Raw genomic sequence first — 20746 nt, 5'->3', positions numbered from 1 at the left:
CCTCACTCTAAAATGTAAAATAATGTGTGCCTGCTGACTGACCTCTGACTAGGAACTCCTGCCCGTCCACCTTGGAGTCTCCTTTAGATTTCTGCAGCAGCCCGATCCAGTGGTGCATCTCCTCAGGCGTGTCTGTGTTGCAGTGGATCACCCGGTTGGCCGTGATGATCACAAACGAGTTTGGTCTGGAAACAGGACACGTCACACATGTTGCTCCACCACATACACTCTGTACTGTAGTTCAAATGTTTTTAATCAGACGTGGGTTCGGTCTCCTCACCTGTCAGGGTTGTCTGATGCACAAACGGAATCAATCAAGCCCACGTCTAGTGTGCCCTGGACAGAGGAGAAAGAGGGGAAGACTTTACATTGTGTAATTATGAGTATTATTGCAGTGGAAGGAGAGATCTAGAAAGTTGCATCACATTTCCATGATTTAAAATGGATTAAATGGGCTTAAACGTCACTGTCGTATGATCCTAGCTTTTTAAAACAAGGTGTAAGAATGTGATTGAATAAATACGCCCCTTCATTTGGCTCATTTAATTTCTACATCTGTGGATGCTATAAATTTCTTGTAGACGAATGCCGCGAATTTGCCTCAAACCCCATTCCGGTCTTTTTATCCCACTAATGCCTGATGGTGCAAATACTACACATAACATGAAGGTATTCGAAGTACTCTGTCTCCATCCAGTGGTCGGTGTGGAAAATACACACTAGCCCCTTGGTACTGTGCAGCAAAGTTATTTTGAGGTATTAAGCTGTATTTGAAATTCTGTGATGATGGAACAGCAATGATTGTACAGAAACATGTGTTGTTATTCAATTTCAAGCAAAAGCAGCATCAATATAATAATCTACATACCAGAGACTGGAAAATTTGTTAAATTACGGTTATGCCCCATTATGCCTAATGTCGCTAATTTGACACCATCATTTTATATCTATTGTTTATGCTTTATTGAAATTAACAATCTCCACTTAATTTAGCATCTGTATGACAACCAAAAACACAAACAATATTTTTTTTATATAATTGGAAATAAATTCAGGCAATAAGGGGTTAACCAATGTAATCTTTTAGAACAATGACACACCAGCGTGTTCATTCTGCCTTTTCAGCATAAATCTGTCCCATCACACTTCAGTCGATTCAGTTTCAAGAGGTAAGACGGCACTAACCACTGCATTCTTTGGGTTGGCTTGTTCGTGGTTCATTTCCATGAGCTGCTCCGGACTGGCGCTGTGGACCCGACTCAGCACGCTGAACCAACCGCTGGATGGGGGTCAGAGGGAGTTCAGAAGGAGCAAGTTTACCAAACATGCAATTGAAAAATGACACTGTGAACTTCCACTGGCAACCACAAGGGGGAACTTTGTTTCCACAATTTGCTTCTAGAGAAGGAGGATGGCAAGGAAAAGCCAGAGTTAGATGATATACAATATATGGATGTGTCATACCTGGCATCTTCTGGCGTCTCTGCATAGATGTGGTAGGTTCTGTCGTCAGTCACAATATTCAGTGCATTTTCCTTCTCGTGATTGTCCACGATCTCCCTACAGAGAAGCAGAGGGAACCAAACCTCTTGAGAATCAGCACTCACAGACGACTAGAAGATGATTTTTTAACCCCAGTGACTGAGAACAGGGTCTTACTTGGTGCTGCGGACGTCGATGGTCCCTTTCAGCTTCTCTTCGCTGTCGTTCTCAAAGTACATGAGCTTCGACTCCCGCAGAACGAACCAGCGCATCTTCCAGTTGCGCCGAGACAAGGTGGACATCCCTCCTCCCTTCTTGTACAGCCAACCGGACTTGAGGGAGTCCTGCTTGGCCCGGTACCACATGAAGGTCTCGTCCTTGAGCACGCACCAGCGGCGGCGCCACGGGATCATGAGACCACCTGAAAGGGGATAAAGATGCAGGGAACAGAGGGAAGAAGAAATTAAAAAATGTTACACCTCACATACACATGTACACAGCCATTTAAGATAAGATACATTTATTTGTCCCAAACACATGCACAGACATGCACAAGCACACTCGTTCAAGGAGGGAAATGTAACCTCTGCTTTTAACCCATCTGGTGCAGGACACACAGAGCAGTGAGCAGCCATGTACGGCGCCCAGGGAGCAGATGTTGGGGGAGTAAGGTGCCTTGCTCAGGGGCACTAGACAGGGTAGGGAGAATCCTCTTGGATTTTTGGACAGATCAATCCAGGTTCGTTTTTTTGTTTGTTTTGTTTCTCCGTGGTCGAACCAGAGACGAACCAGAGACCTTTTCTGCCCATAGTCCAAGTTTCTGCCACTAGTCCACCGCCTCTTTACACACATATACATGGATCCTATACATGCAACAATACACAATACAAGCAGTAGAACAACAATAACGACACCAGGCAAGCCAGAAACGTAGAGAGCCTGAACTGCTGTGTTCGTCTGTGCACGAATCATGTGCATGCCTGCTGGGCAGTGACTTGGTAAAGCCACTCACTCTTCATGTAGAGGTAGCCATGGAAGTACGGAGGCCCGGTGCCATTCAGGAGATTCATTCTCCCGTTGGAAACCTCCTCGTCCGTGTCCACGTAGCCGTCGTTCTCCTCGTCGCTGTCGATGAACTGAAACACAAACACCGGTGTTTAGGAGGAGAGAGGTCTGACATAAGAACGAATGATCCAAACACTGTAATGAGAACGTGTTTTTTTAAGAGCGATTTATGAGCAACACTTTAAACATATTTAACTGCTGCAGTTAGTAAGTTTTTGTATTTTCTGAATACAACAGGAAGTCAGAGGTTTCATTTTGCATTCATTCTCCAAAAATTCCCTTACGTCGTCGTCATAATTTGTTAATCAAAAGAGGCATAAAACCTGTTCATACACCCACACACTCCCCTTTGACATTTTGCTGAACTGTCAGTGTTGCGTCGCAGCTCTCTGCCTCACGTGCAGTCTCTGGGAACACGTTCAGCAGCAGAAGCCAAAACAAATAAGCAGCAACAGCGTTTCTCTGTTTTTCTAACACGAGCTCAGTCTGTTGATACGTTAAGAGGATTCAGACTCGCACTTCTGCAGTATGAACCTTCAGATATTCAGTTCAGCAGCGTCTGTGCAGAGGCAACGTGTGAGAACTACATACCGAGAGGGAATCAAGGTGTGTGTGTGTGTGTGTGTGTGTGATTGTGAGTGTGTGTGTGTGTGTGTGTGTGTGTGTGTGTGTGTGTGTGTGTGCGTGTGTGTGTGTGAGTGAGTGTGTGTGTGTGAACAGCTAAAGTTAGATCTGACGCAGAAGATGATAATTCAGCGTTTCAAGTTCAATTAATTTCTCTAAAAATAAACATCCGCTGGACCTCTTTGCTCCAGATGATGAATCCGATCATTAACAAGTGCAACTCTGCACATTTTCCCATCATCACTCATGGCGACTATAAACGACTCTCAGCAGGTTCTCACCGAGTCCGAGCTGCCTCGGAAGGAGTCCAGGCTGTTCTGGGTGCAGGAGGATTGCCGCAGCACCTCCTCATCTGTGATGTGGCCGTCGTTTATGCTAGCACCCGAGCTACCATGAGCCTCCTCAAACTCCTCCTGGTCGTAGTCCGACTCTGTGTCTGGCAGGTTTGTTCGGGACGTGTCCTCACCCACAGGGTCAAAGTTTGACCCCTTGCTGGCGCTCTGGCACGGCCCCCTATCTCCATTAGTGACTACTGGGAGATGAGGAGGAGGTAATGGAGAGTCAGGGGTTTGGGAGTCTGCATGAACAGGGGCATGAGTCAGTCCATTGGTTGGGATTTGGGAGAGCTTCTCGTGTGCAGGAGAGGAGGTGGATGAGGAGGAGACCAGTAGTCCCTCTGCAAAGTCCGGCGGTGGAGGGGGGATGCTTTGGAATACTTCCTTATCCAGAGGAACTGCAGCTGGTGTAGGGAAGTCAGGCAGAGGGATGCACTCCTCCTCGGCGTGGAACCCCTCGTCCACCTCCTCCTCAGCCAGAGGGGCGGTGGACTCAGTCGGGTCGTGGAGGTTCTCCTCGCTGGAGAGGGACGGCTCCAGACCCCCGAAGTCCAGCAGGTCCAGGAACTCCGTGGCCACCCGGGAAGCTTCCTTCTCCAGTCTGAAGATCTCTGCGTCCCTCATCTGGCGCAGCTCCTCTTGAGAGACGTCTCCGAGGAGGGACACGCCGTCCTCCTGCTGCTTCTGCAGACGCTCGATCTCCCGCTCCAGCCGCAGGATCTCCTCCATCTGACGCCTCTCCTCCTCAGAGGTTTGGGTGCTGGACAGAGTCTGGGACAGCTCCTTCTGCACAGAGGACAAGGAAAGTTTTATGCTCCCACGTTCACATCCCATGGTTTTCATCATTTCAATCCGTTATTTGACACTCATGTCATCATGGTTATGGAAAATAAATTACCTTCTGACAAGATCCGTTGACCAGTGAGTTCCTAAAAAAAACAAAAGAAAACATGAATGCATGTTCAGGGCTGATCCGAGTCATCTGGTATTCACATTTTCACTTTTATCATTCCACTCTACCTTTTCTTATCCTCTGAGGCTGCCATTTTCTGCTCTTCCTCCTTCAGTCTCATCTCCTCCTTCCTCACCGACTCCTCCTCCGCCCTCCTCCTCATCTCCTCGTCCACCAGCCTCTGTTTCTCCTCCTCCTCCCTCCTTCGCCTCTCCTCCTCCATCCTCCTCTTCTGCTCCTCCTCTACTCGCCTTCTCTCCTCCTCTTCTTCCCTCCTCCTGCGCCTCTCCTCCTCCTCCCGCTTCTGCTTCTCCTCCCTGAGCTGGCAGCAGAGCGAGCGGGCACGCCGGCCTCTCTGGTGCTTCTGCAGGATGAGGGCGGCCACGCGCAGGCGCAGGAAGACACGCCTCCAGAAGTGGGCGCGGTAGTTCTTCTGGATGGTGACCACGCTGGACAGAACCTTTTTGTATTGTTTCCTGGTGAGGAAAATCAAAAACACATACATTTGTATCCAGTTCGCTGTTCACTGTTTTGCTTTTTGCATTTTGAATTTTCACTTTTTACTTCACTTTTTATATCTTTTGTCCTTTATATACTTTTATATAGATATGTTTATGTCTAAATAAATGCTACCTTGTATAAACATTAGAAAAAGTGAGTAAATAAGAAGTAAATAGTGAGTAAATATATATTGTTTTTTTATTAGGGCCCGAGCACTGACATCAAAGGTCAGGTGAGACCCTATTGAAATTGTAAGGATTATTATTATTATTATTCAGGCAATTAATTAAAAAAATTATAATTAATATAATTGGCTTTTTGAGGGCTTTACCATGCTCAAATTCTTACCAAAATTTGCAGAAAGTTAGAAAGTGGTGAACATTTACGTAATCTGAAGGAATTTTCAATGGCCATCGCAAAATGGCTCAACGGTGCCCCCCGAGACCCCTGGAACGTATGTACATTGACCGGTCTTCACAAAAATCGATATACAGGTGTATCATGACCAGACAAACAAAAAAGTCTTGGTGCAATTGGAAAAATACAACAGGAAGCCTGCTATTTTGCATTTAGTGGCCATTTTGGCCATATTCCACATTTTTACTTTGATGTACTTGTGCCTATTATTGTTTTTCTTATGTGTGGTGTATTTAATGTGTTTTTATGTTTCTATGTTCATTGTATGCACCAATAACCAGAGCAAATTCCAGGTAGGTGTTAACCTACTTGGCAATAAATACCTTCTGATTCTGAATATATAGCCAGGTCCCGTTATTAATCCAACACATCTGTACATCTCAACATCTCTTCCTGACACAGGTTAATAATTTTTTTAGAAAGCCTGTACATGATAGAATATGTGATATTTAGTGTTATTGCGCTGTTCTTTTGTGGGGATGTGGGCTGTCCTGCCTGGTCCTGTGACTACGCCCCATCACCCACACACTGCACATGCATTCAAACATATAAACACACACATGACTTGCAAGCGGACCACACACAATGCTCTGACTCTCTGACCCTTGGCCCCGGCCTGGTCTCCGCAGTAATCGCTCCGCAGCCTCTGCCGGGTCTCAGGACTGCTCCGAGCAGAGATAACGTTACACATAATAACACAAAGGCTTCACTTGTGTCTTTAGGGGAACTTCCTGAGTTGGTACGAGTGGCTCTCAAGGGAAGAGAAGCCACAACCTGAACACTGTCATCAGCCCCATTCTGCTCTCCCAGCGGAGCCTTTCAGAGGACTGTGTGCGACCTGATACACGGCAGCACGCAGGCGGAGCACGGCTGCATTACAGCAGCAGTGATGGATGTGCTGTCTGTCAGGTGAAGTGGAAAAGAGGAGAAAAACTTACTCTACTGTACTGCAGGTAGTGTTCGGAGTAATTAATACTGTTAAGACTCACTTTGCAAGAGTGGTGTAAAGAAAAGAGCAACATGAAGCGTTTTAATCCCACACTCACCCTTTTTAATACTCTCCTCACTGTCAAGCTATTAAGAGTTGTTTAAAGTAGATTTACTCAAGTACTGTACCTAAGGACACATTTGAGGTAATTGTATTTTAAATTAGTATTGGGGTTTATGCAACCTTCTCCTTCTACTCAGCAGGAAATATTGTACTTTTTACTCCACTACAGTCGCACGTACGCAAATGTGGAGTGAACATCCCGGGTCAAAGATCACCAAAGTAGAACTCCACAGGAAGCCACGCTACAATTTGCCTCGCATTACTGTACATTCAACAACAAAAGTTCAAATGAGCAAAAGATCTGAATACTTCTTCCAGCATTGGCTATTAAACATTTATGCAAAACCTCAATTTTTTATATAACTGTATTTTTTGGGGGCTGCACTGTTACTTTACGTGGAAATATTCCAGATGTCTTGAGATTCAACTTTTTATATACATTTATCCAGTGTGACTTGTAATGGCATGTATTTCCCGTCTGTTTGATCATGATTGAATGACGATGTAACCTTTATCATGCTGCATCCTGTACTATTTGAATGTGTATTGACCTGATTAACATAGCCACTGTAACCTGATTTTCTCTAGACACAGCCCTTTACTACTGAATGCATATTGGTCCGATTGCTTTAACTAGGCACCTTTGTATTCATGTGATCACAGGATCTCAACCTTTTCCTGTTTAACACCCCCCCTCCAGTATGGGAGTGGTTAGCCAAATGTATAAAGACAGTGAGCTGTTTCCTATCTGGTGTGCATATTGACGTACTCAACCTTGTGGTATGCACCATGCTCTGAGCATTAAAGTGTGACAATACTGTAAGAGAGTTTTGAGTCTCGTTTCCTCGTTGGTAGTGGGATTATTGTGGAAATTGCCATAACAGACTTTATCAATGTTTTGTTCCAGGAATCTTCAGATATTTAATATTAGTTGAGGATTTTACCTGCTGAGAGTCTAAGGACTGAAACATGGTTCGTAAAGTGAATAAAAGTTATTATTTCACATTCAAAGATTACGATTTAACCCATGTCTAAAAATCTGTCTGGAAACATTATGATCTCCGTGAGAAGCAACACAAAAGACCCACTGGTGAATCAGCAAGATGGAACAGACCCATGAGTGAGACAGATTTTTAGTAATAACTGTAGAACTCAAACCACTGTAGTATCTGTGAAACAACACTGTGTATACAGCCACATGACACACATTCAAAAATGTAAACACACATGCAAAGGTATGCACATATGCACATTACACCCCCCCCAGTCCAAACATACACACAGGCTAAACACCTCCATTACAAAACAAACACACACAACTGTCGCTGCCCCTCCGCCCCCCCGCCCCTCCTCCACACACCACCACTCACCTTGCCACATAGCTGAGGATGTGGGCGCGGATCACCATGCCAGCCCGGCGCCGCACCTCCTCCCTCTCCTTCTCCAGCCTTTGCTCCAGGGCCTCCTTCAAGAACACCTGCGGGACGAGGGGCAACGCCACGGCCGACCAGCAGGGACACAGAGAGAGAGAGAGAGAGGGATGAGGAAGGAAGGAGTGGAAGGAGACAGGATGGGTTAGTTCCTCTTCTTGGTAAGGGAGGTATGAAAGAGGGCCTGCAGAGATGTGAGGGCCGCCCCCCCCTGTTGTCTGCTGGCAGCACCCTGTGCCCAATGCATAGGAGGCTGTGGTGCAGCTGAGGATTGGCCGGCTAGAGGCGGCTGAGCCGAGCAGACGGGCAGACTGGCAGCGGGACTGCAGTGATGCTGCTGAAGCTGCTAGTGCAGAGCCTCATTGTGTCCTCTCCTGAGCGTCTCCCTACTGCTGCTGCTGCTGCTGCTGCTGCTGCTGCTACTGCTGCTGCTGCTGCTTTGGTGGAAGCTCGAATGAAAAGGCACCGAGAGGGAGGGCAGAGGCAGGGAGAGGAGGGATGGAGGGATGAGGGGGAGGGATGGTGGCTGGTGTCCAGATAACAAGCCACACCCCTCCTTGCTCTTTATGAAGGAAGGAGGAAGAGTTTTGTTAACCCTTCCCTTCCTCCGGGAGACTTTATTCTAAGTTAGCACTTTCTCTGAGAGAGCTCACCAGTCCTCCTCAACCGAAACGCTACCAAGACATGGACAGACAGTTGTGACGTGATATTACAAGAGATAATCAGATTGGATCTGTCTGACCATGCTAGCAGAAGTATAACTGAGGGGTGGGGGGTGTTGTGTGTCTGTGTGTGTGTGTGTTTGTGCCCCAGATGTTCCACTAATCAAAGGGTCCCACAGCTGCAGCCCGGCCTGCCTCTGTAAAGTCTGTGAGAAGGAAGCTTCCTCTCCATCCACATCCTTCCCACGTCTGTAAAACAAATGGGACACACACACACACACACACACACATGCAAACGCACACACACTCCATCCTTGCAACATGACCCAAGCTCCTAATTCTGAGCACACACACTTCCTCTCCACACTTATAATTACACACAGATTGTTTCTGGAAAAAGGAAATTTAGACCCTTTCTGTCTCTCAGCCTCTTTCACAACACAACCCACACTGCATTTCCCTGAGACCAAAACTATTGTGCTGCCATCAAATACACACGCACAGAGTGACTCACACACTAGCACAAGCCTCTTTGCTCCTTCTCTTCTAATGCACGATATAAATTCTATACTCTGTAAAGTGGAGCAACCGGGTCCCTGAAAGCAAAATTAACTTTTACCCACACAGAGGAAAATGTATTTCTCTGTAAGTCAGTAAGAGACACAACAGATTTACACCGTCTGCATGTGTGAGAAATGTAATATACATAGGCATGTGCATATTAGTGGTAATGCACCATATACTTATTAGGACCCAACACATGGTTCCCATCAAACCGGACGTTTATATTCCACTTTGCCATGGGAGCAGCTGACACTGTTCATAGTTTTCAAACCCAAACAGGGGAATTACAACGAAAACTGTCCAAACGGGAACCAACAAATCTTTACAGCCTCGGAGGAACCACAACTTAGAGCAGGAAGTCACGTGGGATAAAAGTGGATTAAGCTGATTTCGAAGAAAGGCCATAAAACGGTTTTATTTATATCCCCTCTCTCTCTTTCTGCTGTGCGGAGAGCATTTCTGCTGAGTCGAAGCGAATCCGAGGTTTTTTCTGTCCAGATCAAAGGAAGCTTTAAAGGTAAATCGTCCGGGGAGAGCGCAGAGATGTGTGGGAGACGATAATTGTTTGAAATAAAGAGAGAAAGAGAGATAAGCATCCCTGACAGCTGAATTACAACAGATGGAGATCATGATGTGATAATTGCATTTCCAAGATGAACGCTCAAGATGTTGCTTTCAAGTTCACTCAGCTGCAGCTTCTCATCCCTGTAGGCCCTCGCCGGGAGTTCACTTTATTAAATCAACAACCCGGCGAGTGTCAGAGGGGAAACACTCCTCCAGCTACAGTCAGGCTGCCTCGGGATTACTGTAAGCCCCGGCACTGGGTTACAATTACAGTAACAGTTGTTGGTGTCAGGGTTTTTTAGGAGTCGCCATGTAACTCTGTGGTCACCAATGGGAGAGCTGAAGATTGACCACAACCGGCCAGAGGAATCCTTGAGACATGAGTCAGAGTGGGGGGGTGTCCACACTGTGGCACAGATTAACAGCTTGGGAATGAAGGCAGCTTGATTCCTGAGAAAGAATCTGAACCAGTGGAAACTAAACTGAAACAATCCGCTCCGAAGATTTTTCTTAAAGGTAGAGGAGGGTCCAGAGTACAGGGAAACATAACCAGACATTTCACCTGATCCCTAGGACTTCTCATCTGTGTTGTTGACTGCTTGTGGCCTGCACGTCTATCCTGTCTGAGCGTGTGTGCTTCTGTACATGTCTTAAGCACACAGTGGGGACAAACATCCGCTCACACAGTCGCAGGACTCATAATGCTCCCAGATAAAAGGTCGTCGAGTACAAAGTAAAACATTAAATCTCAAGATTAAAAGTTCTTGATTCATGTTCGGAATAAAGCTGAGTGTTAGGTTTATGTTCAGGGTGGGGCTGGGTCGGGGTAGTGCTTTCAGTTACTGTGATTATTCTTGGCACGCATGTAAGTCAATGCAATGTCCTTCAAAGTGACAAAAACATGCTCGGGCATGTGTGTAGTGCACTCGGAGTTTGTGTTTGTGTGCTCACTGCTGTGCAGCTGTGCATGTATGCAGCCGTATTGTGAAAACTGCATATATTTTATGCAAAGATGTGTAGTAATATTATGAATAATACACACTGTATTCTGTCTGTATGCAAGCAGGAGAGCTTGTGTGCACATATGCGTATCTGAACTTGTATCCACATCAGTGTGTGTGCTTCACCTTTGACTTCCCCAGCTGCCAGTCTTTCTTGGATTTGTCGTGGAGCATGAGAAGCTCTGAGCAGCTCTTCTTCTCATCATCTGAGTGCATTTTGCTCTTCAGGATCATCTTGTACCTGTGGAAACAAAGAAACACACACACACACACATGAAATATAGCAGAAATCTGATCCCGCACGCTCGAATCCTCCTGCAGCTGCCGTGGGTTCATTTCCGGCCTTTCTATTCTTCTCGCTCTAATTGCATTTCTGAGCTGACCCTTCCCCCTTGTCCAACACTAGATTTTACCGTTGACCCTTAGTTAACCTACATATGACTACAAACTTCAACTTTTTTGAATTTTCTGTGCATCTATCTATTTTCTTACCTGCTGTAAAAGTCCGTAAAGGTTCTGCGGACAGGGAACCCAGCCCTGCGGATCTTCACAGTTTCCAGCATCCCAGAGTATCTCAACTGGTTAAGGACGATGTCGGGGTCAAACTGGTTGGCCTTCTGGAGATGACAGACAACAAAATAGCATGAGAGCTGGAGACAATAAAACATATTGGATACAACACCAACAACCTATGTTTACCTAATTATTCACTTCTTTCTGCATTAGCACTGGAGGTTGACCTCCCCAGAGAACCTGCTCAGGACAATTGATGTTTTGGATGTTCGTGTTCCCTAAACCTTATCTGCCTCAGCATGTGTGTTAGTGGAGGATATGAGACACCTCAGCACAGCAGGCAAACATAACCCTACACTGTTGAGCCCAAACACCTATTCAAATGTTCTTTCTGCTTAGTCAAGTTAAACTTGAACTAAAAAGTTAATAACCATGGTGAGTGCGATCATTTTACAGTAACAGTCAGGTCACGGCAAAGAAAACACACGCGAGCTTCCACGGAGAAACCTGAACGGTGTTGAGCAAGACCTCTCCAAACAGGACGGCCTTTTCATTCTAGAATAATCAGATGCATTGTCCACAGGGTCTGTTTCACAAATGATCCTCGGGTCTGCTTATTATAGAGGATCTGTGATGTCTGACCCATGCACCTCCACACTGGGCAGGCGGCCTGATCTCTCAGAGGGTCCACATGAAGGGTCCACATGAAGGGTCCACGGTGCTGGATAAGCCCCGAACAGGACCAGAGCATTCCCCAAAGTGTCAATCTAATAACAGGCTATTGCCACTATGCATGGAAACACTTGCACGCTTGCATGTGTTCGTGTTCCTAATCGAACTCTGCTCTTCAGCCGAAGGTTTCTGCAGCTGAAAGAGGTGCGGCACGTCGACTTGTGGGGTGAAGTCCCCTGACCCTTCCCTCAGTAACATTTACTCTGAGGAGAGCTGGTGCATGCACATCACACAAATACATTGCGTGTAAATGTGTGTGTGTGTGTGTTTGCACTCGTGGAATCGTGTCAGAGAAGCGTGCATGGAATCCTGTCATTCTGCAGGATTAACAGAGGCACGGCTTGTTCCATCGCGACCTGACGAAGACAGGTGACAATGTGAGGCAGAGTCGGTGAGAGCGGTGGACAGACGAGAGGGGGGGGGCAAGGAGGCCGAGAGGGCGACAGCGCCGCTTCCATGCTAATAAGTGAGCGAGAGAGTGTGGACTGACGCATGAGGAGTGGATGGCGAGGTGCAGAGAGACGAGGACAATCACCTCCCTGTGTTCACTAATAAGTTACTAACAACTCTGAGCGGCCGGTTAAAAAGAAACTGATTATACAGAAGTCAAAATAATTCCATGTCGAGAATGAAGACAGAATCTGTGATTTAGAGAGGAGCGGTGGAAGAGAGGCCTCGTAAATCAATGTCCCACTGAGGGTCTCTTATCTCGGCATTCCACTGGTGCAGCCAGATCAGCAGAGCATCAGCCGAGCAGCCAGCGGTGACCTCTGACCTTTGGTGAAGGCGCTTAAGTGGCAGGAATGTGCTGGTACACAGCCCGTTTTTATTTGACTAAGCACAATGTGAGTCTTTGCATCCAGGCGGCGGAGCGATATTTTATTAGTGAAGAAAACTGTTCCTGTACAATTCAAGTGAAACATTTATACGACTCTGCAGTAATGAGCGTAAGTGACTTCTTCTTTAATGGGAGTCTCGAGAGCAGCTAAACAGCAAGACTCAATATGAGCTCTGAAGCAATGGGAGCTATGAATAGCGGGGGTTTAACTTTGCAGGCGCTGACCTTGACCAGACCTGGCAGGGTTTCTGGCATTTTATTTTTATTTTTTTGTGCAATGAAATTTGCATGACCTACCTTGTCCATGTTTGGTTTGATGCAGCGTACGAAGAAGGGGTTGGAGGCACTTAGTGTTCCCATCAGGGAGTGGAGCGAGTCCTGAAACACATCAGCAGCAGGAGGAGAGAGATCAGGACAGCAGAGGAGCTGGTGATTCAGTGCAAACATATTTATTTATGTACACAAGTCATCTTCTCCCTTTGTGTCCGATGACAAATAAAGATAGGTCAAGAGAAGTTGTTTATTGATTTGTCAACAGTATGTGAGTTTACAGGGCTCGGATTTAAAGACGCTAGTAAAGTAAGTATCGCAACAAAAATACTGCGGATGTATTTTGTCAGCCCATGTGAGAATACAGCAGAAAACTTTACGTAAAATTAAGCGTATGAGGACATTTTTTACGTGTTGTAAGAACGCAAATATCTCAGGATATGAAAGAGGAGCCATCCACAAGATGTCAACATGTCTGAAAACAGCTTATGTTAAATACAGAAAGCTTAATTTCTGTAAAACACCAACAACAAACGCATCATTGGCAATAATACACAAAAGTAAAAGTATTGAGTCAATGTACTTTTGTATTTTGCATGGTATTATTCGGTCCCTACTTAGAGACACATGTACGAACACACACTCTGAGGACCCTTGAACTCCACATGCTATATCAGCCTCTCTCTCTCCGCTGCCTCAGACAGTCTGTCTCCAGCGAGGCCGGCCTGGCAGAGCCCAGCGTGATTGGCCCTCGGTCGGCCCCTCTCGGCCCAGCCATCAACCATAATCCCCCTGGCTTTAGAGACTGTAGGCCAGGGCAGCCGGCCAGAATCCTCCCCCTGCTCCTTTCTCTCCACACTGCACTAAGAACATGCTAAGCTAACCCCCCCCCCCCACCAGCCTGCCTGACAACCCCATATTTCATCCGTCCCATCACCCATAACAGAAAGCATTCTCCTCCCCTCTCTGTCTCTCCATTATTTCTATTCCTCTCTGCCCTCACGCTTCATCATTCATCACGTCAACTTTACAAGCCCAGTGTTACGGGTTAAGTGATCGTCATATGCAGCAGCACATGGGAGACAATTAACTGGTTGTCTGTGTGGTGACACAATCACACAACCAGGGATCTGTGAGTCATATTTCGGCCACAGAAGCTTCAGGCTCACCCTGAACTGAGAGCTGACGGTGGGCTTGCGTCTGGCCGTGCCCATCTTCAGGGTCTCGTCTCCGTTCCGGCTGCCGACGCGCTCGAAGAGGTCGTAGATGAAGTCGAGCCTGAGGCGCAGAACAGGAGGGTGTGAGATTCTGTGCCACTGTCCGAATCGTACAGGTGTGTGTGTTCAGTGACGCAGAGAGAGTGTGAGAAATACCCAACCTGCTGTCCTTGAGAATAAACAAGATGTCGTCTCTGAAGGTGTCTCGGTTCTTCTCCAGAATCCCTCGCACATCGTACAGCACCTGCACAGGCCAACACACCAAAGATTAAGTCACAGGGAATTTAGTTTTTTAAGATATAAGAAATAAAACCTGACAAGACAATAAACAGCTAAAATAAACGATATCAATTATACTTGCTGTATTATAGTTCTGGCCATATACACGATATATGCAATGTGAAGCAGTTATGTATACGTAGAGGTAATGAGCTTGTAATATGATGCAAAGTGCAGCAGTAATTTAACATTATCCAGGTTGATCAAATATTCTGCAAAACTACAAAACTTCAAGTCACAATAGTTAGTGGCTGATATCTTCAGAGCTTAATGTGATGTTCTGAAGACACGAAAATAATATTACGCAACACATATTTACTTTTATTGTTGTCAGGAATATTTCCTTCAATATTAAACATCTTTAATTGTATTTATTTAACTCAGCGGTATTGGTATTTGGGATATGAAAAAAGATACAAAATATGGTTTGTGAGTAAGATGTACTAGAAGAAAAGAAACTCTATGTGCACATACAAGTTCTGCAGCTACTTGGGGAGCAGATGCACAGAAGTGCTGAAAAGGAACTTAAAAAAATATTTTTTATTTATCTTTCTTCTGCAGGATCTTTATCCAGAGAGGGTATTTTATGTTTTCATGAGAGAAAATTAACACATATCTGCACAAAGTGAGATATGAAAGGGGATTGTGAATGTGTGTGTGTGTGTGTGTTTAGGGCTCAATGTGAACAAAGTTGAGGGGGCGGGGCCTCTTCAAGTACAGCACAGCGCCTCTGAGTTAATTCAGTCACCTGTTGAGTTCTTTTCAGGCTTCGTCTTAGCAACACCACATTCCTCTGCCTGCCCTGATCCACAGTAATGCACTCTGAGCTTGTGTTAGCGTGCTCACCGCTCTGCTTTGTGTGTATGCTTTTGTATTGTGTGCATTTCATATAACATATTTATAAAGAAATATCCTTAGTAGTATCATGAAAGAAACAAAAGATAATTTGTGCACACATGCTTACATCTATAGAGCTTGTATCCACATCTTTGTGTGTGTGTTTGTGTGTGTGTGTGTGTGTGTGTGTGTGTGTGTGTGTGTGTGTGTGTACTATAGTCCAATATCAACCCCTATCTCCAAACCTTAAGTTTCCTGGGGAGCCGTGAGATCCAAACATAACCATGATGGTTTTCATGAATCAGACACTAATTGCACTCTACATTCCTCTCTCAGTGGAAAACACTGGTACAAAAAGCTCTATTTGTGTGTGTGTGTGTGTTTGTGTGTCAGATTCAGGTTTGTTAATTAGGATGGTCTCATGATGCCACTCACAAAATAGGTATGTCAAGTGGCAATTGCACACAGTGTGAAGGCAAAAACTTTTAAGGTGGTGAGTGTAATCATGTCTTATCATGAATACAGTAACCACTGAATCCAATGAAATATATTGAGTGGATTCCTCTGCTAAACTCACAGCACCGTTTCAGATAACAGTGGGAGCTTTCAGACAACCACACTCTGCACACTGCAGAGAGAGAGAGAGAGAGAGAACGAGAGCGCGCGAGAGAGAGAGAGAACAACCGGCTGGCCTGCCTGTCTTCTCTCTGAACCAAGTCATTACCATAGCCAGCCGTGCCAGGCTTGTGACTGAGCTGCCATGCTCACACTGAGGAGACCTTGTCTTCATGAGGCCATTCTTTGTCACAGTAAATCTCTCTACTCTCCCATATTCACTCCGTGCACTATGTTCTCTCCTGATCTCTGTTACCTTCACGAACACGTCAGGAGAAACCACCGCCACGGTAAGAGAGGACGACAGAGCGGCCGAATCAAAGACGACACGTACTGACCATCCAGAAAGAACTGCACCTATTCATTCATTCATTCTCTCTCTCTCTCTTTTGCTGTATGTGTGGTTGTGTGTATGTGTGTGTGTGTGTGTGTGTGTGTGTGTGTGTGTGTGTGTGTGTGTGTGTGTGTGTGTGTGTGTGTGTGTGTGTGTGTGTGTGTGTGTGTGTGTGTGTGTGTGTGTGTGTGTGTGTGTGTGTGTGTGTGTGTGTGTGTGTGCATTGTTAATGACCTCTCCGGCGTAGTGCTTGATGCCAAACTGGTGGTCAGTCACTCGAGGCTTCACATAGAACAGGTTGGTCTGAGGAGAAAGAACAAAGAGACCAGTGAGTGAGATTTAGAAAACGCTGCTCATGTCGACTTGATCAGTTCTAATCAAATGAGGCTGAGGACACAGAACATTGAGTCAGAGGGAAAGTGCACGATCACGTCTGCAACTACTGATGACTTTCATCATCAATAACCTGTTTACCAATAAGCGGATGAATATTTTACACAAAATGTTCCTTTTGACATGATTGTTTGTAGCTATAATTAAATGCGTCTTTTATCCTTTTATTTTACCATTGCTCCATTACAAGCGATCAATACAAACAGTGGAAGGAAATAGACATTTTAACCATTTCATCGTTTTGAGACATTTTAACGAAGAATTGTTACATATTACATCTTTAAACTATACTTTATAATCTGGTGTAATAATAATAATAATGTTAAAAATGTATCAATAATTGTACAATGACAATTATTTTCAAAAAGTTGTTTTGTCTGTTTCTGTTTGTTGATTAGTCTAAATATTCAAATGGGAAACAAATAAAGACAAATAAATAAACGTGGAATGATATAACACAGACAAAACAACAAATCCTCACATTTGAGACATGTGAGAACATTTGGTATTTTGCCTGAGAGATGATTAAAAATAGTCAAGTTTGTTAAAATTGTTGTTGATCTACAAATCAATTCAGCAGTTAAAAAACAAACACCCCTGGCTTTAAGTGAGGCAAAAAATCTCCAGCTCATGTGACCAGGACCTTAATAATCGTAGCACATGGATGAGCAGCAGAGGAAGAAACCTCAGGGAGAGGTCAGACCTTTAGTTTTCTTTTTCGCCTGTTACTCCTCTGTTTTTCCCATCAGCCATAGAAACTTTTTCGGAGGAGACTCTTTTCTCCTGCACACAATGCCGATCAGGCCCGATCACATTTCAGCATTGTAGTGTTTGCATGTGAAGGGGGGGAGAGGGGGGGGGGTGGCGTGCACGAAGCCCTGCACAGAGGTACGGCGCTGAACACCGAGGGCAGCAGGTGATTCATCAGACGGGAGAAAGGTTTAACTCTTTGAGGCCGTCTGAGCTGTTGGGTGGTGGAGACGGTCCTTAGAGGAGGTTTTGTCGAAGGGGGGCGGGGTGGGACATGGATCATTTTTTATGACTTTGCAAGTGTCTGCCCGGGAGGGACTGGAGGGGAATGAAAGATGTCTATGTAAGCTTTTGGTGTGTGCGTGTGGACTCACCGCGTGTCGACTGTGCAGCTTCTCCAGGAGGGTGAAGTCTGTGCCTTTGGGGAAGCGGCTCTCCTCATTGATGAGAGCCAACATGCCCAGTTTCTGAAGAGAGGGAGACAGAGAGAAAGAGAGAAAGAGAGAGACAGACGGAGGAGTCAAGACGGAACGGGTTATAATCCCATCGGGACACATCTGGCAGCTTTTTGGTGTAACAGTACATTCAGGAAGCAGCACAGTAATTCATCGGGTTTTGCTCCTTTATCCACAGAGACTGGGGTAACGGTGCAGGCACGGTATCCGACGGCAACAACTTACTTTACATTCCTGCATGTTTCGTAAAGTCACACTGATTAACAGCGATCCTCTAATCAGACCCGGGGCGGAAACTTTCCGGTAAATTTCCAGAAACTTTCCATGGGAAGTTAAGCTGGGGAATTTTGGGAATTTTTAAGAAAAAAAAAACTACGCAAATTAGACGCTGAGCAATAAAAACATCATTCAAAACTCTATTTTAAAGATGTATGGAATGCAGCACACGCTGCACGTTGAGTTTCAACCCTCCACTGTGCATTCTACCATCACATGCACAGATATCTCCCAGCATTCTGCACACTACAGCAGGGCTGATTGAGGCCTGCTGTAGTGTGCAGGACTAGTCATGTAAGTTTCGATGATATTACTGGGGAAAATATACTAGCATGCTGATTGAGGATTGTTCATCTGTTCATCTAGACTATTTGCATTCATTTATCCATCAATTGTAAAATATGAGTACAGACGATTCCAATTGTTTGGCTAACTATTTATATCTCTGGCATTGCATTAGTGTTTTTTTACAAACTTTTTTCTCATCTTATTCTACAGAACAATGCCACGTGCACTATCTCATGTGTGGAGGCATTCACCCCATCCAATGTAGAAGAAAGGCTGTGTCCATTTGCAAATACTGTGCAAAGACCTATGTTAAGAATGCCACAAAGATGCAGAAGCGTATAGTCAAGTGCCCAAAGTTTCCTAAAATCAGCCTATAACAAAACAAAATGTTTATATTTATGTCTGAATATGACAAGGTAAATACAGTAAGTATACATTTCCCACAACATTTCCAGTTTATTCCCGTTAATTCCCCGTTAATTCCCGTATATTCCCGTTAATTCCCATGGAAAGTTGCCAACTTTGAATATTCCTGGAATTTTGCAACCCTAATCTCGCCCCAGAGATCTTTCCGACATGAGGGGCTCGGCTTCCACCGCCATCATAACATAAAATAACACAACATTGTCTTTACGCTCTGCTACGGCCTCCACAACCTCCACAACCCCCGCGCTGGTGTATATTACTGTGCATACAACATGCAGAATGGGACTGTGTAATGATAGGGTGGGAGATGGGGGTCAGTGTCAGCACAGTGTGGCGTCTGGGTCAGCACGCTCTGGCTGGCGGCCACTCTCTCTCTCTCTCTCTCTCTCTCTCTCTCTCTCTCTCTCTCTCTCTCTCTCTCTCTCTCTGTTACCTTCTCTATGAGATCCAGACACTCTGCGTTATCCATCCAGTCTATGGCCTCCCACTGGATCCCCTCCCTGTAAGGACACACACACACACACACACTATGTGTATATATAAACACAAACAAGGAGAAGACACAATGGCTGCATTGTTCACTGTGATCATGTGATGAAATGAGCCATGTCCAGGCTGTTGGCCCATTATACAAGGAAAACAACTGTCTGGGGGAGAAACTGAGCTGATTCCAAACCTCTGGCAGTGTTCCTGTATCTCCCCCGCCCCCCTGCCCCCATCTGTCTGTGGGACATTCACTATCACATGCAAATCCTTCATTTTCTACTCATCCACCAGCGTACAACACTGATCTGTAGAAATCTAAATACTGTTATCAGACCCACGGTGACGCCTCTACCTGTTGTACTCCAGCTGCTCCAGTGAGAAGATGTGCTTGTTGAAGTACTCCTGGAGTTTCTCGTTGGCGTAGTTGATGTTGAACTGTTCAAACCGGTTCACCTGCAGGACGAGCAAACAGAGTGCAACCATCAGTTCTGCAGCTCAGGCAAATCAACTCCAACCAGTTCATGCATGGCAAATCAACCGCACGCTGACAAGCACGGTTATGTTTTCTGTTTTTGTTTGACTGGTAGTTGGCAGAAATACGACAAACCTACGAGAGGGATAACCACGAAACCTGGTGGGAGGATGTGGTCTGGGTCAGAGTGGAACCCGTTCAATTTAGGTGCACATACAGTTTATTTTTCTCTGTCTTTAAAATTGCGAAATAGGGAGTTTTCAACATTTTGGTTGATTTAATTAATGGATTTTGATGGAAAAAAAAAAATCAAGATCTTTGATGTTAAGGGGTCTGATATTTATGAGTATGATGATTAGTAACTTACTATCAATTATCCCAGTTTATTTATGTTGTTGAGTTTGAACATAGTTAACACCATAGTTAAAAGGCCAAAACAAACACATGGCTTTCATTAAAAACAAGATATGCAAGTCACATTTAGAAACTTTACACCCAGTATTAAATTCTAAATTCTGCTTAACTAGTGATACTGATATGTTGATTTTGCTGTTTACTTTACGCTTTTACTACTAATAAACACATAATCTGCTTTATCATTAAAGTGTGTCTGTGTTATGATCAGGTTTGATTGAAAGTGATCAAACAATCCATCAAACGCCATTAGAATCTGATTCAAATGTCCCTAAATCCTAGAAAAAGGTGTCATGTTATCGAAGCAGCCAATGGGCCTCATGCGTGAACAAGTCTTCCATGTTCTTCAGTGGCAGGTGTGAGTGATGCCACTGACTGTGCGTAGTTTCAACGTTTGTTTTCATACTTGTAAAACTTCTCCTTAGTACAGAGAAAAATGTATGTGTGGTCCAGGCCTGTCGTACGAGTCATGTTCAGACAGTCCATCTTTTCCCCTCAGGGTG

At 45.1% G+C, this 20746-nt stretch overlaps 1 protein-coding gene across 1 annotated transcript in view; it reads right to left on the bottom strand.

Moving 5' to 3' along the window:
- myo10l3 (myosin X, like 3) overlaps positions 1–20746 on the bottom strand; it is a 59778-nt gene that overhangs the window by 8607 nt on the left and 30425 nt on the right. Inside the window, exons 13-31 of the mRNA XM_061088927.1 lie at positions 19710–19810; positions 19305–19371; positions 17801–17893; positions 16518–16586; positions 14380–14462; positions 14171–14279; positions 13029–13109; positions 11141–11265; positions 10775–10889; positions 7798–7904; positions 4527–4934; positions 4405–4435; positions 3453–4292; positions 2495–2618; positions 1660–1903; positions 1465–1560; positions 1186–1279; positions 281–336; positions 43–185 (exon numbers count right to left, since the gene is read on the bottom strand). Coding sequence (XP_060944910.1) covers positions 43–185; positions 281–336; positions 1186–1279; positions 1465–1560; positions 1660–1903; positions 2495–2618; positions 3453–4292; positions 4405–4435; positions 4527–4934; positions 7798–7904; positions 10775–10889; positions 11141–11265; positions 13029–13109; positions 14171–14279; positions 14380–14462; positions 16518–16586; positions 17801–17893; positions 19305–19371; positions 19710–19810 — 2986 coding nt within the window. The remainder of the gene's footprint in view (positions 1–42; positions 186–280; positions 337–1185; positions 1280–1464; positions 1561–1659; positions 1904–2494; positions 2619–3452; positions 4293–4404; positions 4436–4526; positions 4935–7797; positions 7905–10774; positions 10890–11140; positions 11266–13028; positions 13110–14170; positions 14280–14379; positions 14463–16517; positions 16587–17800; positions 17894–19304; positions 19372–19709; positions 19811–20746) is intronic.

Source organism: Limanda limanda, chromosome 16, assembly GCF_963576545.1.
Source record: "Limanda limanda chromosome 16, fLimLim1.1, whole genome shotgun sequence".
Classification (NCBI taxonomy): domain Eukaryota; kingdom Metazoa; phylum Chordata; class Actinopteri; order Pleuronectiformes; family Pleuronectidae; genus Limanda; species Limanda limanda.
This window is presented reverse-complemented; position numbering and strand designations above follow the sequence as displayed.